Source organism: Barbus barbus, assembly GCF_936440315.1.
Source record: "Barbus barbus genome assembly, chromosome: 36".
NCBI lineage: Eukaryota > Metazoa > Chordata > Actinopteri > Cypriniformes > Cyprinidae > Barbus > Barbus barbus.
In genome coordinates, this window is record NC_136714.1 from 17,988,480 (window position 1) to 18,006,125 (window position 17,646).

At 39.0% G+C, this 17,646-nt stretch overlaps 1 protein-coding gene across 1 annotated transcript in view; it reads left to right on the forward strand.

Moving 5' to 3' along the window:
- The first annotated feature begins 284 nt into the window (after positions 1-284).
- The window catches only part of LOC306856109 (transmembrane protein 132D-like), a 41,967-nt gene continuing 24,605 nt past the window's right edge, over positions 285-17,646 (forward strand). The window contains exons 1-2 of the mRNA XM_079395134.1: positions 285-329; positions 6,043-6,229. Of these exons, the coding sequence (XP_079251260.1) occupies positions 6,227-6,229 (3 nt within the window). The 5' untranslated portion in view covers positions 285-329; positions 6,043-6,226. The remainder of the gene's footprint in view (positions 330-6,042; positions 6,230-17,646) is intronic.

Consider the following 17,646-nt stretch of genomic DNA (forward strand, 5'->3'; position numbering starts at 1 on the left):
TGCTAAATGACAAAAGTAAAAGTAAGTAAAAGTACAAAAACATTGTGCTATGGGTAATTTTCTCTCACTCAAGGTGCCATAGAATGCATTGATGCAGTATTTTAAATTGTTCTCTGATATCTACACAGAAGGTATGGGGCTTAGGTAAGGGCAAAAAACCTCCAGAAACGATTTTACATGTCCATTTACAACCCTAGGATTTCTCCCTAGAATGAAACGGTCTGTTATTGGCTTATTTGGAAGGGTCATGAATACTAATGAGCTCTGCTCTGATTGGCTGTTTCACAGTGCGGCTCATTTCAGTAGCTCACAGGAAGAAGGAAACACAGGTAGGAAAATATATATTTAAATACTTTCTCTCGCAGTTATATCGTCGGGTAATTATACTGTATATAAAATGTGGGCATCAGGGATCCGTTATTAATATGCGAGGCATTGAAACTGCTTTTGAATGATCGGTCGATCACGTTATAGTTTCACTTTCAAGATAAGGGATCGCACAAACTATGTTTATATTATGGAGCGGCAGTACTTACCACACATTACAAGATCAGATGCGTGTCAGTGGTGCTCAGGATCTGTAAATCATTCACCATTGTCCTCAGTCATCTCTCCTTACTCTGTTTATGTGGTAAGTGAAATCTTATGTTCTGTAATGTAACAGGCTACAGCTAGCAAGAGGCTAACCATGTCCCTTTAGTGGCTCGCGTTATTTTAGTAGAACGCGTTATTTGCTTTCCGTACCTTTCTGAATACAGACACCAACCCATCCCTGCACTTCACACCCCCTGCACTGCCTGGAACATAACATTTATTTCCATGATCTGCCATTTTCGCTGTTGTCCGCGCTTGTTTATTTACAATACCTGCAGAACTTCTGATGGTTCGGCTGGCGGCTGGCCTAAAACTAGGGCGGGTTTATGTAAATGTTGGGGGTGTAGTGATCCCGACTGTTGCGTCACAGTCGGTGTCATGTTCATGGTCTTTTTTTATTCATGAGATTTACATGAGGAGGAAACTATGGTGTTTGAGGCTCACGGTATGTCATTTCCATGTATAAAACTGTTATTATTTAACTATGCCAAGATAAATGCAGTTTTTCATTCTTTAAGATCTGGGCTGCATTTCCCAAAAGTTGATCTTACAGTCCATTGGTGTGAATGGTTTTTGATCTACTTAGGCTTATGATCTTTTGAAAAACGCAGCCTTGTTTATGTAAAAGGTTTGTCCACTTGAAAGATCCGTTCACGTAAGAGATTTGTTCACATAAAAGATCTGTTCAAGTTAAAACATCTGTTCACTTACATAAAAAAATGGGATGTTCTTCCCAAAAGCACTGCAAACCTTAGTTGACTGTAGAGACCATTGGTAGTTTCTGAGATCTACTTAGGCTTACAATGCCTTTGGGAAACACAGTCCTGTTCATTTAGAAGATCTGTTCACCTAAGAGATTTGTTTAAAAATAATTATTTGCTCACAACCATAACACAATTACCACAGATTATTTTTGCATAAACCGGCAGTTTACATCAACTTCTAATCAATTTAACTGCTTCTTTACACTTTTACTATAGTTCATTTTTGTTACATTTTGGGGGTGGCTAATAGATCAGTGTTTATCAAAAGCTATAATTTTGTCATACATTTAGGGATATCCTAGTTATTTAATTTCTCTTAAAGATCTAGGCTGTGTTTCCCAGTTGCACAGCGATTCTAAATTGACCATTGGTGTCAATGGTTCCTTGGATCACTTGCTATTATACATAAAACTCTTGAATATCGTTAAGACTTGATACCAACAAGCTTGTAATCCTTGGCAACTGGTTCTTTATCATAATCATTTATTGTAGCAGCCTGATACTTTTATAAAAGCACCACTGTTTCCCTCAAAGCAGGCTTCATATTAACTTTTATCTGTAGTCATTGATGATCCTCTCCTTTCTCTCTCATCCTCCTCTCCTTTATTCTGACCATCTGAACTCCGTCTTTAGACCATAAACTTCTTTAGTGAGCATGATGCAGGTCAGGTCCCCCATGCCAGCACTGTGATTGAGTTTCATGCTTAGCCTGTTGGGGGTCCTGAGTGCCCAGTGTTGCCTTTGAGAGGGAAACGAGTGGAAGAGGCGGATGGCAAATCCTCCAGCAGGAGGGCGAGGGTGCAGCTCTTTCACTCTGCGTCTTCCGCAACCTGTGAAATTAAATTCCACCACAGCTTTACTCAAAGCTGACGCGCCAACTACTATTACTTCCCTGGCTTTGACTTTTATTTCCCCGAGCCGTGAGTTGCCAACCACAGCGGCTTTGTAGTCAAATTGATTCCATTCGTTTGATGTATCATTGTTGTCAGTGCTAAGCAGATCACCACTGTGCATGAATATATCCACCCTAGAGTCTCCACAATGAAAGCCATTTCCATTGTCTACCCTTTTTTCCTTTTCTCTCACACCATTTTTACACAGTTGTGTAAAATGAGGGAGGCGCTCCGTCTCTTTGAAGAGTCTCTGTTTCGGGAAATTCAGTCGAAGAACCTTTTTGAAAGATTGAAATTTCACCTATTCCACTTTAAATAATTAATTCTCCACCTCCTGCAGTCAAACTCTTTGTCGTCAGACCTATACATTTTGGCAGGATTTCACTCCCTCTGACGGTTATATGTGAATCTCAATAGAATAGCTCTCCTCTGGCTTTCTCTGCATTTTTATACGTTTTGACACAACAATCCATTCATTCTAGCGATGAGCACCTGTCGAGACTCTCAAAGACTTCACAGAGAAACTCTCGCTGAGACGTTCCACTTTACATTCCTGTTTTCGCAAAGTACTCTTTTTGAGGTTTGAAAATGTGTATTCAGACTTCACTTTTTCGCTCTCTGTGTCTGAGATGATTTTCATATTAGCTGCCCTTATAACCTCTGCTGCATATCACAAGTGTGGCTGTGGAGAGCAGAAAACTCATTTAATATAGGCTATAAACAGGTAGAATGCACACTAAACTAAGTCACACACAATTCCACAGAAAGTTTTGCAGTTTCCTCTGGAACGCCCGTCATTCATTAAATTCGCTTCCTCTTATGTTTGTTTCTTGAACATTTTGGCTACATCTGCTTCCTGTATGCTTGGTTTAACACATTTAACCATTTTTAAATCCATTCCGCAGATAATCCCACAAAATCAGCAGCAAAAATGCAGAGAGATTCCCAAATTCCATCTGCAAGCAAAAGGATTTTAATCAATCAGCATTAGTTTTTGATCTCGTGTCAGAAAGGATACTGCACTTCGCCCTCTGCTGGACACATCTTAACCCTACATTTGAGCCATAATGGCTGTGATAATTCTGTGCTGGTTTGGTTTTCTTAGCTGTGAATGTGAATTCCGACAATGACCCATTAAAGTGTTCGAGCTAACAGGGCTCTTCAGAGTATTCAGTGAGGTCGTGGAAAGCCAGTGTTTACAAGGCGGATGCATTTATTTTTAAGTGTAGCAAAGCTGTCAGCTGTGTTTCTCCCAGAATACCTCTCTAACACCAGAGCCTTTTAGCTGCCCATCTCTATTCACCAGCACCACATTAGCACAACCAAATGGCACTTACTTTAAATAGGCTTTTTTGGCCCTTTTTTGTGCGATTGTAAAAAGTGCTTAACAAAATGTCTGTTGCTAAGAGAATTCATAGTATTACAAGACCTTTTTTTTTTGCAGTAGTTGCTGAAATGGCATTTCCTAGGGTAAGTCATACCTATGGATCCATACATCATAAGATATATATAGTTATTAGTTCACCCGAAAATGAAAATGGGAATCATTTGTTCTTCCTCACATCGTGGAACATGAATGCAGAAGTTTAGCAGGATGTTCACGTTGCTCTTTTCCATACAATGCAAGTGAATGGTGAACTTTTTAATGCTCAAAAAAACCTCTTAAAAGTAGTTTATATGACTTGTGCATTTCAGTCTGACTACAAATGAGCTAGAGATCTACAGCAGTAGTATTTTCTGTGAATATGGACTTAATTTTGATCTACTTCAGGTGACTTTGAATATAGTACACAAGTTGTGTGGACCACTGTTAAGTACTTTTGTGATGCATTTTTGTCATTTGCACTGTCATTTGCACTTGTGCAAAAGAACATGAAAATCTAACTTCTGCTTTTGTGGTCCTCGGAAAGAAGAAAGTCATACAGGGTTGGAGCAAATTGATTCCTTTAAGGATTTTTTTAACAAGCTTTTTCTTGTCTTGAGTTCACTTTTCTGCTCCTTACAGGTAATGTCTCTTTAAGGAATCTGCAAATCAAATTAATTTACAGCATGTGCAATCTGGCAGAGACTGGCAGTGTGTGGTCGCTTTTATTATGTAAAGTCACAGATTAGAATGTGTGAAAACTGATATGATCATCCCAGATTTGCTTATTAAAGATATCCTGCCGTCTCTGTTTCCATGACATTGAAATCAGAGAATCCAGGGCTTTTTGGAATGAAAGTTATTAGAACTGCTGCTGGATACAGACAGGTGGAAGATGTTTTTTTCTGTTTTTTTCTTAAATTCATTTGAGGGACAATGTATTTCTGGAATTATTTTGTTAACGGAAAAAGGATGACATCTCTTTACTCCTGAGATATTCTCAGATTCTGCATCAAAATACAGCAGAACAGTAATATTGTGAACTGTTATTATAATAAATTATAAAAATGTTTTCTATTTTGATGTATTTCAAAATGTAATTTATTCCTGTGATGTCAAAGCTAATTTTTCAGCAGCCATTACTCCAGTCTTCAGTCACATGATCCTTACATGGACACCGTACATTTTTTTTTCAAGATTCTGTAATAAATAGAATGTTTAAAATAACAGCATTCCTTTGAAATAGTTTTTGCAACATTCTAAATGTTTTTTACTGTTACTTTTGATGAATTTAACACTACCTTGCTGAATAGAAGTCTTACAGACCCCAAACCTCTGAAGTATAGTAACCTTCTAATATAGTAACATTCTGCTATTACTTCATGTAGGCCTATTATATGCAGTTACCTGACGTACAGTAAATTTACAATATTGTAATCATAGCAGTTGGCCTATCAACCATAAAACGTAGTATCCCTCTTACCTGTTCTGATTTACAGAGGATTTTGTTTGTTTGGTCAGAAATCCTTGCATTCAAATCTAATTTGTGTGATATTTCTAACCTTCAAACTGCAGGACAAAAAACTCTCATGGAAACAGTAGACCAGTTCCACAAGGGGAAAACTGCAACCTTGTAAACCCTGAGCAAAGTGTTTGTTAGAAACTTGTGTGTGATGTCAGCCAAAGAACAAATTCTAAAAAACAAAAATCCCCCAAAGTGTTGAAATGACAGCATTGAGAATAATGCGGTGACCTTACTTTTGTCTTGGATGTGTGAGTTATTTTAAGAGGGACCTTGTACCATACTGTTCTGATACTGAGGGGAAAAAAATTAGAGGAAAAGAATATAGTTTTGTTTTGTGTTCCAGGTGCGAATTCAATTGCAGTTCCATATTCCAGATTTGTACTTTGATATTAGGAATTTTTCATATGCCGTTTTGTTTTAACTAAGTGCTGTGAGGCCAGAGCAGCCAGGCTGATCAAACCCAGGTCTGGGCAAATCAAATGGCTTTGGTTTTATTCATTGTTTTTCAGCTTTGTTTGCATCGCAATCAGTGGAGACAATGTTTCAGTGGAAATCTTTTCTGAAAATGCTGTGGCGCTGGACCAAAAGTAAATTGCTTTTTTGCTGTCTTTTTTTTTTCAGTTGCTGCTGGGATGTGTTTTTGTTGAACTGAAATAATGAGAGTAAACCACCACACACTCACACCCACATACGTCGCAGCCTACATCCTACACACACCAGGTGTGCAAAAACAAAAGGGTCGATAAATGGCCGCTTGACTGCCCCTTCATCCGTTGGCAGCACGCACTGGCCAGTAGACACATAAATAAACACAAGACACCCATGAGTTTTACATGCATATGCTTTTAATTTGCATTCAAACATTTTGATATTACTTATTATTTTCACTTCTTCCTATGTTAGGGTGGAGGCCGGTTTCCAGAAAGTTCTTCAGGTAGATCTGGAGGTCAACGGGTTGTTGGATCCTCTGGGAAGTCGCTCAGTGACATGGCAGATCGAGTACCCTATCTCCCGAACCCTTTCGGATGAGATCCAGACACTCATCCGTCTGGCACCGCATGACCTTGGGGGAATCGTGCCATTGGCTATGGTGAGTTTAGTTCCTCGTCAACTCGTTCTCAACAAGTCCAAACATGCGATGCTGTACTTTTGTCCTCTTTTTATTGTTACTGTTTGTATATAATATAAATGATGGCTGCTTTCAGGCATAATATAAGATGTATCGCACAGGAAATGTTGATGTGTCATCTGAAGCAACAATATGACTAACACTAATTAGCTGTAATTTGGTTAATTGAGCGTGCAGTTACCTTTAAAACCGGCAGCTGGGTCAGGACCAAAAGTAATTAATTTAAAATGAGAGGAGACTGTGAGGAACCTCAAACAAATAAGGCTAAATAGAAGATAATAAAGGTTGTTTTCATCTATATGGTGGCTGGGCATAGCTGGTGGTATTCCTGAGTGGGAAAGCACGATGCTATTTAACAGTGGCAAAGTATGCACCAAGATATATATACAAGATCTTGGGCCAGATTTACTAAACAGTGCAAATTAGCGTTAGAACGCAATTCCATAAAAACACTGTTGGGAGAGGAAAATTCTGCGGGTGATTTACTAACAATGCACACATTAAAGAATAAAGATCATTTCCAGAATGACCAGCACAATCTATCAAGAGCAGCGTAAATTACTGCCTGCTTTATGACTGCTTTTTTTTTTGCGCTAAATAATGGTTCAAATACCAGTAATTTGACGAGCGCAAACGTTAGTACAGTAAATCATGTTGCATGATTCATTTTAATACTCTCCTCCTATAAATTTTGTGTCTGAAAGGGAAACTACTACAATTGCATATTTAATAAGGTCAGGTGCAAAAATAACTGTGTCCATGCCTTTTCAGCACTAATACTTTATTGCGTGTCTTTAGTCAATCCTAACAGTACTACTTTAATGCCAAAAGATGGTTTGCGCTGAAGCAAGCTGTTAGTAACTCTGGCCCCTTATGTTTAAATACATAAAAAAAAGAAAAGTAAAAAAATATAATAATATTTCACAATATTACTGTTTTTGATCAATAATTATACACAATATTACTGTTTGTACTTTTGATCTTTCAAAAACAACCCCCAAAATTTGGAAAATATCTATGCTGTTTAGAAACTCATGGCACCTGATCAGGTCACGAAATGAGTGTCTTATCCAATGAACACTGGCTTTTATTCCATTAAAATCAGTGCCCCAGGAATCTTCTATAGACATAGCTGTACTTCAGTGGAACTTTTATAACCCATCTATCCTTTAAATTCTATGCACGTATTTATGTAGATTAAAAGAGATCACAAACAGCATAATACTGCTGTGTGGTATTATGTACACTTTCCTTCACTAAACAACTGAAATGCACCAACAGTGTAGATCATTTACACATTGCTGCATTTAAAAAAATAAAATAAACTAGGGGGCCTGTGATTCCAGTGCAGTCTCTGCACAACAACATGAGAAATTTATTTTGAGTGCAAGTTTCATCTTTTAATAAAGGGAGAGGCTGAGGCTAGGAGAAAAAGGCTGTTTGATTAGAGGTGGGCTACACATCTGCTCTTCATTGGCTTCTTTTCAATAGGGCGGTAGGATGATGATTATTTCATTTTGATGTGAAAAGGTTTGTGTATTTTCTGTAAGCACACAAACCACTGAAATCTGAATGCTACCTCTCGTTAGCTAAAGCGTTTCACCTTGCTCTCACAACCTTCACATGCAAACACTCACACACACACACACACACACACACACACACATTCAGTAGATTTGGTTCTCTTTTGCATATCATCTTGAATTAGATCACCTTGCCTCTTTTTCAGCCTGTCTTAATTGCATTTTACAGTGCAGCATTCTCTCACACACCCTATGGCGGCTTTTCCCCTTGCCCATAACGATGACATTGCCATCACCACACCTTGTTAAACTTAATCAAGACTTCGTTAAGCCGGCAGCATAGTCAGCGGGCAGCTTTAATCACCCCGAGCGTGGCCATCCGCTCCCCCTTCTCTCTACCTGTCTAATGTAGAGGAACTACGCAGATTGGTGTGACAGGAACAATGGCATACGATAACAAAGGCAAGAGACTCCAATCTGTCCCATCGGAGGCTTCTGCGCCATTAGAATTAGCTTTTTCCCCTCTCGCGGACACCGGCTAATTCCAGCCTGCCAGCTGTCTCTTCGGCCTCATTAGAGAGGACAGCCGCCGCGGCCCAGTTCCCCACTCAGTGGCCAAGCAAGCACCATCAGCCGTCGGGTTTGAGAGCTGTGCTGTCTCGGCCCTTTACGGTAAACACAGCCAGTCTTACAGTAGCGAAGAGGGCGGAGAATGATGTAATAACATTGTCAAAATGAGCCCAGATGCCCTTACAGCCTGAGTTTGACACCCCCGGCTCAAGCCCGTTCGGCCCACTGGTGCATTTCGCACAACAATCACGGCTGCAGACAGCGAGACAACAGCTACCAATCACTTGTGTTGTCTGGGCCTCTGACGGAGCGCATTTGTCTTGAGCTCTCGGAATGCTGGGAGAGCAGATTGTTGTGTTACACAGCAGGAGGGGATCAATGTAATCACATCACTTTCAACTTTTTGAATGAGGAGATGCCCTAATAGGATTTGGCAGTGCATGATACCCTCAAAATGCAGGAAATCTGTTCTGGCTCATTAGGATGCACCAGCGTGCGCATTTGCTCTCTCTCTCTCTCTCTCTCTCTCTCTCTCTCTCTCTCTTTATAATGTGTGTGTTTGTCTTTCTTCCTCGCTCTGTTTCTATACCTCACAACTTTTGAATCAAGTTTAGTTAAGCTCCTTGTAATTGGCTGTTCAGCCCTCTCGAAGGCAAATTTCAGTCCCTGCTGAGCTTGTTTTCTGTTGACTATTGAAAGCGCTCTCGTTCTTGTTTGCCACCCTGTCTTCTCGCGACGCTCAGAGAGTTTGTTCAGAGAAAAGCAAAATCAATCAATTTGCCAAGTCAGAGGCATCTTCCTTCAAACCCCTCTTCTGATTTTTCTTTTTTTTCCAGGATTTGTTTTGTTTGGTTCTCTGTAGCCTCTTGGCCTTAGTCTTGAGTTTCGGTGTGTGTCAGGCATTTCTTCAGAGCTCATGGGTTTCTCTGTTCTCTGAGCGACGCTGACCTGCTGTTTGTCTTCCAAACAGTCTGTTTGAACAGTGTTCTCTGTAAACCACCTACAGGACAAGGTAATACCTTTTCCTTTGTATTTTTCACAGAAAATCGGGCAACATTTTTGAACTACTCATCAAATTTACATGGAGAACTAGCTGCTATTGGTTCTTTTCTTGCTAATAATTATAAGGCACTATATGCCATTGTAAGGGAAACAGGTCAATTTAGCTCAAAGGGAATCATTTATGATTTTAAAGGGAATTTGAACAGAATCACTTTCACAGCTGATTCATACATGTTGCAGGAGAGAGAAAGTGAGGAAAGAATGAGTTTAAGAGAATGAAAATGTGAAATCCCAAGCTTATAGCAATATGTGCTATTGCATAGACCTGAACAACCATCAATCACTTAATTAACCGTAGCATTGAGTTTCTCAATGAGGCTAAAATTTATATTAAATACACCAGCTCAGCTAAAATACGGAAGTTACTTGCTTGCGTTGTCTTTGTGTTAAGGGATTCCCTTTTGTTGTTGTCTTTGCAGAAAGGGGGTTTCCCGAGGTTGCTGATTGGCTGAAAGTTCAGTGGTCATTCTTAGTGAAGTCTTGGGCATTGGCTGAAGATGGTTTCAGAGTCATTTGCAGGTTGAAGTTTGAAGCGGGTGCAGTTAGAGCTGGACTTTGTGGCAAAATTAACCTTTGAACACGAAACTCAATGGAAAGTTGGTGACGGAAATTTCTTAACACCACGATGAGAAGTAGCTGCTGGCATGTAAGCCAGAGCACGCTCAAAAAGCAAAAGCAAAAAAAAGAAGCAGAGGGAGTTTGATGGTGTCCTGAGTTTTTAAACTCGGCTTTTGGACACATCCCAACTGGTGTCTTGACCAATTAGATACCATTTTAGCTCGGGATATTACTCTGTTTCTCCTCCCAATAAATAAATCACATGCTATCTTATCAGTCACATGGTCCGAATTTTCCCGCTCTTGTAGAGTATAATTTTGGACATGGTTTCTATAACAAGACTATGATACATTTGACAAAGTGTTGATTGGAAGAAATGTTTCAAGCAAGAAGATTCAAACACACATACTAAGCATGAATATGAACCCTTAAGCTATTCAATAGTTATTAAAAAGACATACACAATGAGTGATTAGGACATGATAGTCAAATGTGTGGGTTACATACATAATGTGGAGTTATGCCATATTAGGTATTCCATATAGGTGCATTTTTTTGACCATCAATTTTGATTACTTGCCCCAAATTTGACAATCTCCTTCCTGAGTTGGAATTGTCAATAAATGTTCTTTTTTTTTTAATGCTGTGTGCTGCTCAAAGCTGCTAGTTGGTAGACTTGCTTCAGACTAGTGGCACCAGGATCTGGACAGATTCATGACATTGGCTTGTGGTCCTGTTTGTGGAATTCGGCTCCTCATGTTTCAACCATGTTCTGATTAAGTTTTAAATTGTCTTGATTCGTTCTGATCCTACATCATATAGCTAGGACATTTAATTGTGCATGCTCATTTCCTCTACAGTATTTTTATTATTACATTACATTTGCTGTCATCTAATGCTCACTTGAAGTTAATCTTTAAAACACCAATAATTTAACATGTTTGCAGTTCCTTGTCAAAAATTGCTTGTAAATCCCTCATTATGCTGTACTATCACCAAATCTTGGATTGGATTTTTTTTGACAACTCATGCACCTTGTTGTTTTTGAGTAAATAGAAAAAAAAAATTACTTGTGGATAATTTAGAAAAAATTTTACCCTAAAACTGATGTGCACAAGCTCAGATTAATGAGGCCTACAATCAATCAGTACAATCAGTTCCAAAAAGAAGAAAAATAGATAGATGGATGGATGGATTGATAGATTGATAGATTTGGTTACACTTTATTTTAAGGTGTCCTTGTTACAGTATAATTTTACATTTAATATTAATTAACTACATGTACTTACTATATGATTAGGATTTGGATAGGGTTACTTGCATGTAATTATGCATTATTTATTGTTTGTATTTATTTATTTATTTATACCAGTGTAACAAGATGACTGATTGACTTTTAGCAGACATTTAAATTGTACAGTTTTTCTCTTCCAGAAAAACTGACAAAACATATATAGATGTCTCACCTTGTAGCAACAGCAAGTAGAAAATCATGGTACATCAATTTGTCTTCACATCATTGGTTGCACAATTGCTTGTACTTTACAACCCGAATTCCGGAAATGTTGGGACGTTTTTTAAATTTTAATAAAATAAAAAGTAAAAGACTTTCAAATCACATGAGCCAAAAACAAATTCACAGTAGAACATAGAGAACATAACAAACGTTTAAACTGAGAAATTTGACACTTTTATCCACTAAATGAACTCATTTCAAATTTAATGCCTTCTACAGGTCTCAAAGTTGGCACGGGGGCAACAAAGGGCTGAAATAGCAAGAAATTTAGAAAACATTCAGCTGGGAGAACATCTAGCAACTAATTAAGTTAATTGACATCAGGCCTGTAACATAAAAGGGATGTCTTAGAGAGGCAGAGTCTCGCAGAAGTAAAGATGGGCAGAGGCTCTCCAATCTGTGAAAGAGTGCGTAAAAAGATTGTGGAATACTTTAAAAACAATGTTCCTTAACGTCAAATTGCAAAGGATTTGCAAATCTCATCATCTACAGTGCATAACATCATCAAAAGATTCAGAGAAACTGGAGAAATCTCTGTGCGTAAGGGACAAGGCCGAAGACCTTTGTTGGATGCCCGTGGTCTTCTGGCCCTCAGACGATACTACATCACTCATCGGTGTGATTCTGTCATTGACATTACTAAATGGGCCCAGGAATACTTCCAGAAACCACTGTCGGCAAACACAATCCACCGTGCCATCTGCAGATGCCAACTAAAGCTCTATCATGCAAAGCGGAAGCTTTATGTGAACATGGTCCAGAAGCGCCGTCATGTCCTGTGGGCCAAGGCTCATTTAAAATGGACTGTTTCAAAGTAGAAAAGTGTTCTATGGTCAGAAAAGTCCAAATTTGGTTAAATGAGCACTCTTTCCAGGAATTATGAGCCCTGTTATAAACAGTGGATGATTTAGACATTCTTGTTGGAAATCACGGACGCCGTGTCCTCCGGGCTAAAGAGGAGGGAGACCTGCCAGCATGTCATCAGCATTCAGTTCAAAAGCAACCATCTCTGATGGTATGGGGGTGCATAAGTGCATACGGTATGGGCAGCTTGCATGTTTTGTAAGGCACTATGAATGCTGAAAGGTATGTAAAGGTTTTAGAGCAACATATGCTCCCCTCCAGACGACGTTTATTTCAGGGAAGGCCTTGTGTATTTCAGCAGGATAATGCAAAACCACATACTGCAGCTATTACAACAGCATGGCTTCATAGTACAAGAGTCCGGGTGCTGAATTGGCCTGCCTGCAGTCCAGATCTTTCACTTATAGAGAACATTTGGTGCATCATTAAACGAAAATTGCGTAAAAGACAACCACGAAGTCTTCAGCAGCTGGAAACCTGTATCAGGCAAGAATGGGACCAAATTCCAACAGCAAAACTCCAGAAATGCATAGCCTCAATGCCCAGATGTCTTCAAACTGTTTTGAAAAGCAGAGGAAATGCTACACCATGGTAAACATGCCCTCCAACTATTTTGAGACCTGTAGCAGGCATCAAATTTGAAATGAGCTAAATTTTTGCATACAATTTCTTAGGGTGTATTCACACCAGGAAAGTCCGTTAGTTCACTTGCTTTGGTCTGGACCAAATAGAATGTTTTTTTTTTTTTTTGGTGCGGTTCGCTTTCACACTGCCCTTTTTTCAAGTGAACCAGTAATTGTAAACAAAACCACACGTGTGCTAAGGTCATCAATTCATTGGACAGAAATTCTCAAGCAGGGAAAAGCAGGAAGCTCGAAAACAGGCTAATCATGGAGATTTTTCATAGTGCAATTGTTATTATTTTACTGATTTTCTTTTATCAGCTACAAACGCAATATGCAGACACCTATGAACATCAGATGAGACAATGTCATCTATACCATGTTGTAACAAGGATTTTGCGAAGACGTGCTGCAAGACGGTTCCGACGGAGAGAGCATGCTTTTATGTGCGCCTACCATGGCATACTGACCGTAGCACTGCGCAGAACACGGATCAGGTATAAAGAAAGCGAAAGTGAAACCTAAAAAAAAACACAAGTTTTTTTTTACTTTAACGTGACACTGTGCAGGAGGCCGCTCAAATCCCCTCTCCTTCATCCTTTCGCTGAACTTGCTGAACACATCCGCATTTTTATGTGAAGTGACATTCAGCCAAGTATGGTGACCCATACTCGGAATTCGTGCTCTGCATTTAACCCATCCAACGTGCACACACACAGCAGTGAACACACACACACACCGTGAACACACACCCGGAGCAGTGGGCAGCCATTTTATGCTGCAGCGCCCGGGAAGCAGTTGGGGGTTCGGTGCCTTGCTCAGGGGCACCTCAGTCGTGGTATCGAGGGTGGAGAGAGCGCTGTACATTCACTCCCCCCACCTACAATCCCTGCCGGCCCGAGACTCGAACCCGCAACCTTTGGATCACGAGTCCAACTCTCTAACCATTAGGCCACGACTTTTATGCGTCTTCTCCAGTAACTGTGATATATAGGCATCTGCCCAAATGTCAATGAGGCAGCGTGTCTCCTTGGAGCTCCAGGTGGAACCACGACTCATTTTTCAATGGCTAGCAAATGTAGCGAAAACAACACTATCCCATAAGGCAACTCCAACTATGGGAGCCTGTTAACCCAAAAGGTGCGGTGCTCTCTGCAATTGGGTTGGATCGAGGCCGGTTCATATTCACACCTTAAACGAACCGTACCAGAGTTCGTTTGGAACCGAACCGAGACCACCTCTTCAGCTGGGTCTCGGTTCAGTTGTTTGGTGCGCACCAGAGTGCGATTGCTGTATTCACACCTGCCCAAAAGAGCCGCACCAAAGGGGGAAACTAACCAGACAAGACAGGTGTGAATACACCCTTAGTTTAAACATTTATGTTATCTGTGTTCTATTGTGAATAAAATATTGGCTCACGTGATTTGAAAGTCTTTTAGTTTTGATTTTATTCACATTTAAAAAACTTCCCAACATTTCCGGAATTCGGGTTGTATTTACTTTTTGTCTGGAATTTATTTTTGTCCATAATACTAACTGTAAAGTGCCACACTATTGTGTAAACTAAAGTCTTTTGGATATCTACAAATTAGATATCATATATACCAGTCAACTGAGGCTAGTTTGATCTTTAGAATGCATTTTGACATTTCTGATCTTTATCTGAGACCAAAAACCTTTTATCTGAGCAAAAAGAAAACAAGGAATTGATCCTTTTACATTGTGATCCAGAGACAATTTATTATGAGAATGTCTTTGAGAGAAGTCATTTAAGCTGCGCTGTTTGACACCGTGCTCACTGTACTCCAGTATTTGAGCTTTTTTTGTATTACTGCTTTATTTACTCTTGATGCAAATGTTTCTCTAAACCCCCTGTAGCACAAGACTGTGTGGCACACATGCAAGAACCGAAAGAGAAAAAGAAAAAGGGAGAGAGAGAGAGAGAGAGAGAACATGAGTGCAGTTGTTTGAAAGAAATGCAAGTTGATTTGTGACTGCTGAGAGATTAAGATGCAGACAGAAGCGTGTTATTGTGCGGCGGCTGGCCTCGGTAAACCTGCGCCCTGCCACAGAGCCGCGGGGATCGATGGTCCTCACCGCACGCTCCCTCATTACTACCAGCATCTCACTTTCTCTCCACCGCGGCTGTGCGCATGACCGCTGCCGCCTTATCACAATCATCTGAAACAGCCTATGTATTCATTATCCCTCACCTGGAGGCCTGCACACTACACAGGGCATATGAAATCTGTACTTCCACATTTCACTGCCCCAGAGATGGAGGAAATGAGGGAGGTAATGTTAGATGGCGATTGCATCTAAGCCGTGGCAAGTTTTTTTACAGTTATTAAAAGGTGGTGGAGTTTTCTAGCAAGTATTAATTTGAAAGAGTGGTGAAAGAGTTCATCTAAGTTCCTATGGCTGTGCTGTTTGAACGTTAACCCCAAAACCCTTGAGGGCTGCAGGTTGCAATATTCAGATAATTGGATTAAAAGAATTGTTTTTTGGTTCTTTTGTATCGAGTCTGGTGATATTGAATGGCCTCCCTTCAATGATTAAGTCACTAACTATTTAGTATTATTTGGCTAAATTACTAAACCTTTACACTTATACATGACTAGATTGCAAAACAATTTTTTTATATGTAATGTTGTTGTTGTTATTATTATTATTATTAGGGGTTCAAGCACGCAGTGCTGAAACCCTATTGTATTTGTTAGGATTTTTTTAAAATTATTATTATTATTCCCTAAAACTGATCGTGCAGCCCAAACCGTTAGGCCTAGAGAGCTGAAACTTGGTCAGATGGCAGTAGTCCGACCTTCTTGTCAGATAAAAAGGCTCGTCCCAATCCCAATCTCGATCAAACCACTGCAGTAATAATCTCTGGACTCTCTAGATCAATAATTATCGAAAATATGTTGAATTTTGTCCTTTGGTTAGCTATAATTGGCTCATTTAAAAAAGGGGCGTGGCCATTTTATAATATGTTCTTTACATAGTGTACCCAAAGAACTAAAATCCTAAAAGAAATCCCTCAACTTCTCTCGATGCATAATTTCATTCTAAACAGGCATGCAAAATTTAAGAGAGATTGGGCAAAAAAATAACACTTTAATAGTTGAATGATACACAGTGTTGTATGAGAAATTCCAATTTATAACCACTAGATGGCAGCGGAAGACCACTAATAGGCTTATTAAACACTAAAACAGTACTGTTAATAGGTTTTCTTATGCAGATATTATAAAATCACTGTTATAACATTTAAAATAAATTTTAATTAAAGTTTAACATTTTGTTCATACAGATATGTCAGTTTTTACAATTTTGCCATATTATGATCACAGAGAAACCTGAAAATGACATATAAACTCTTAAAATCAGAAGTTTTGTCACCTATCACTTGTTTCAAATATCTATATCTGCAACAAAATATGTATGCATTTATGTCTATGTATGTGTGTGTCTGTGTGTGTTTGTGTGTGTGTGTGTGTAAATATGCATATAGAGTCATATAGAGGGGTGGTGATGGCGCAGTGGATAAGACACATGCCTTTGGTGTGAGAGACCCGGGTTCGAATCCACTGTGAGACACCAATGTGTCCCTGAGCAAGACACTTAACCCCTAGTTGCTCCAGAGGCGTGCGACCTCTGACATATAGCAATTGTAAGTCGCTTTGGATAAAAGCGTCAGCTAAATGAGTAAATGTAAATGTAGAGTATTAATATACTAGTTTAATCATTTAATTTCAGTGTGTGTGTATGTGTGTTGTGTATCTGTGAGCCTATTCTCCATTTTGGATGGGTTTAACTGTCAGCCATACATCCAGGTTGGCCAAGACCTCCTTAAGTGCATGAACACCGGTAATTGTTGCTTGCAGCTAGATTTATTATTATTATTGTTATTATTTACTTTTATAATAATAATAATAAATTAGTAGTAGGATGAATTATACAACTATTAAACTATTAGTACTGTTATCATTATTCACTTTTATTATGAAACTAAAAGTAAAAATTAAAGAATTAAGAATCAGATTTATTAAAAATATTATTATTATTATTATTATTAATGTTTTTTTAAATAAAGTAGCCCTCCAGGTTATTGTTTTAGACACATTTTTATTATACCATGTATCGTAGAAACAAAAATTAAACAATAATTAAGATTCAGTTCTGCATACGTTTAAACACACACACACACACACACACATACACACACACACACACATATATATATATATATATATATATATATATAAATTGTTACTGGTCATAAAAACAACATCTGTTGGTCTCTAGCTACCAAGCAGCAGAGATTGTCTTGTAGGTGCAGTGGAAAGGTGGTGTAATTGAGGTGCAGTACATTCACCACAGCTCCCTATGTGCTTGTTGTGATTCAAGGAGGACATGTTCCTTCCTGTCATCCTGATCTTAGGGCTGGGGTTAGAACTTGAACAGCATTCTTATGAATCATTTCTACTAGGTTTCGGTGGTATCTAAGCTTGTGTTTGGACTGTGATGGCTGAATAAGAATGTTGTTCCAGGACTAACAAAAGATCTTGATCCAGGTACAATATCCACTTTGCTAAATCACAATGTCTAAATGAGCATATCTATGCAATATCATGAATAATGCATCATAGTTTAATACTTAAG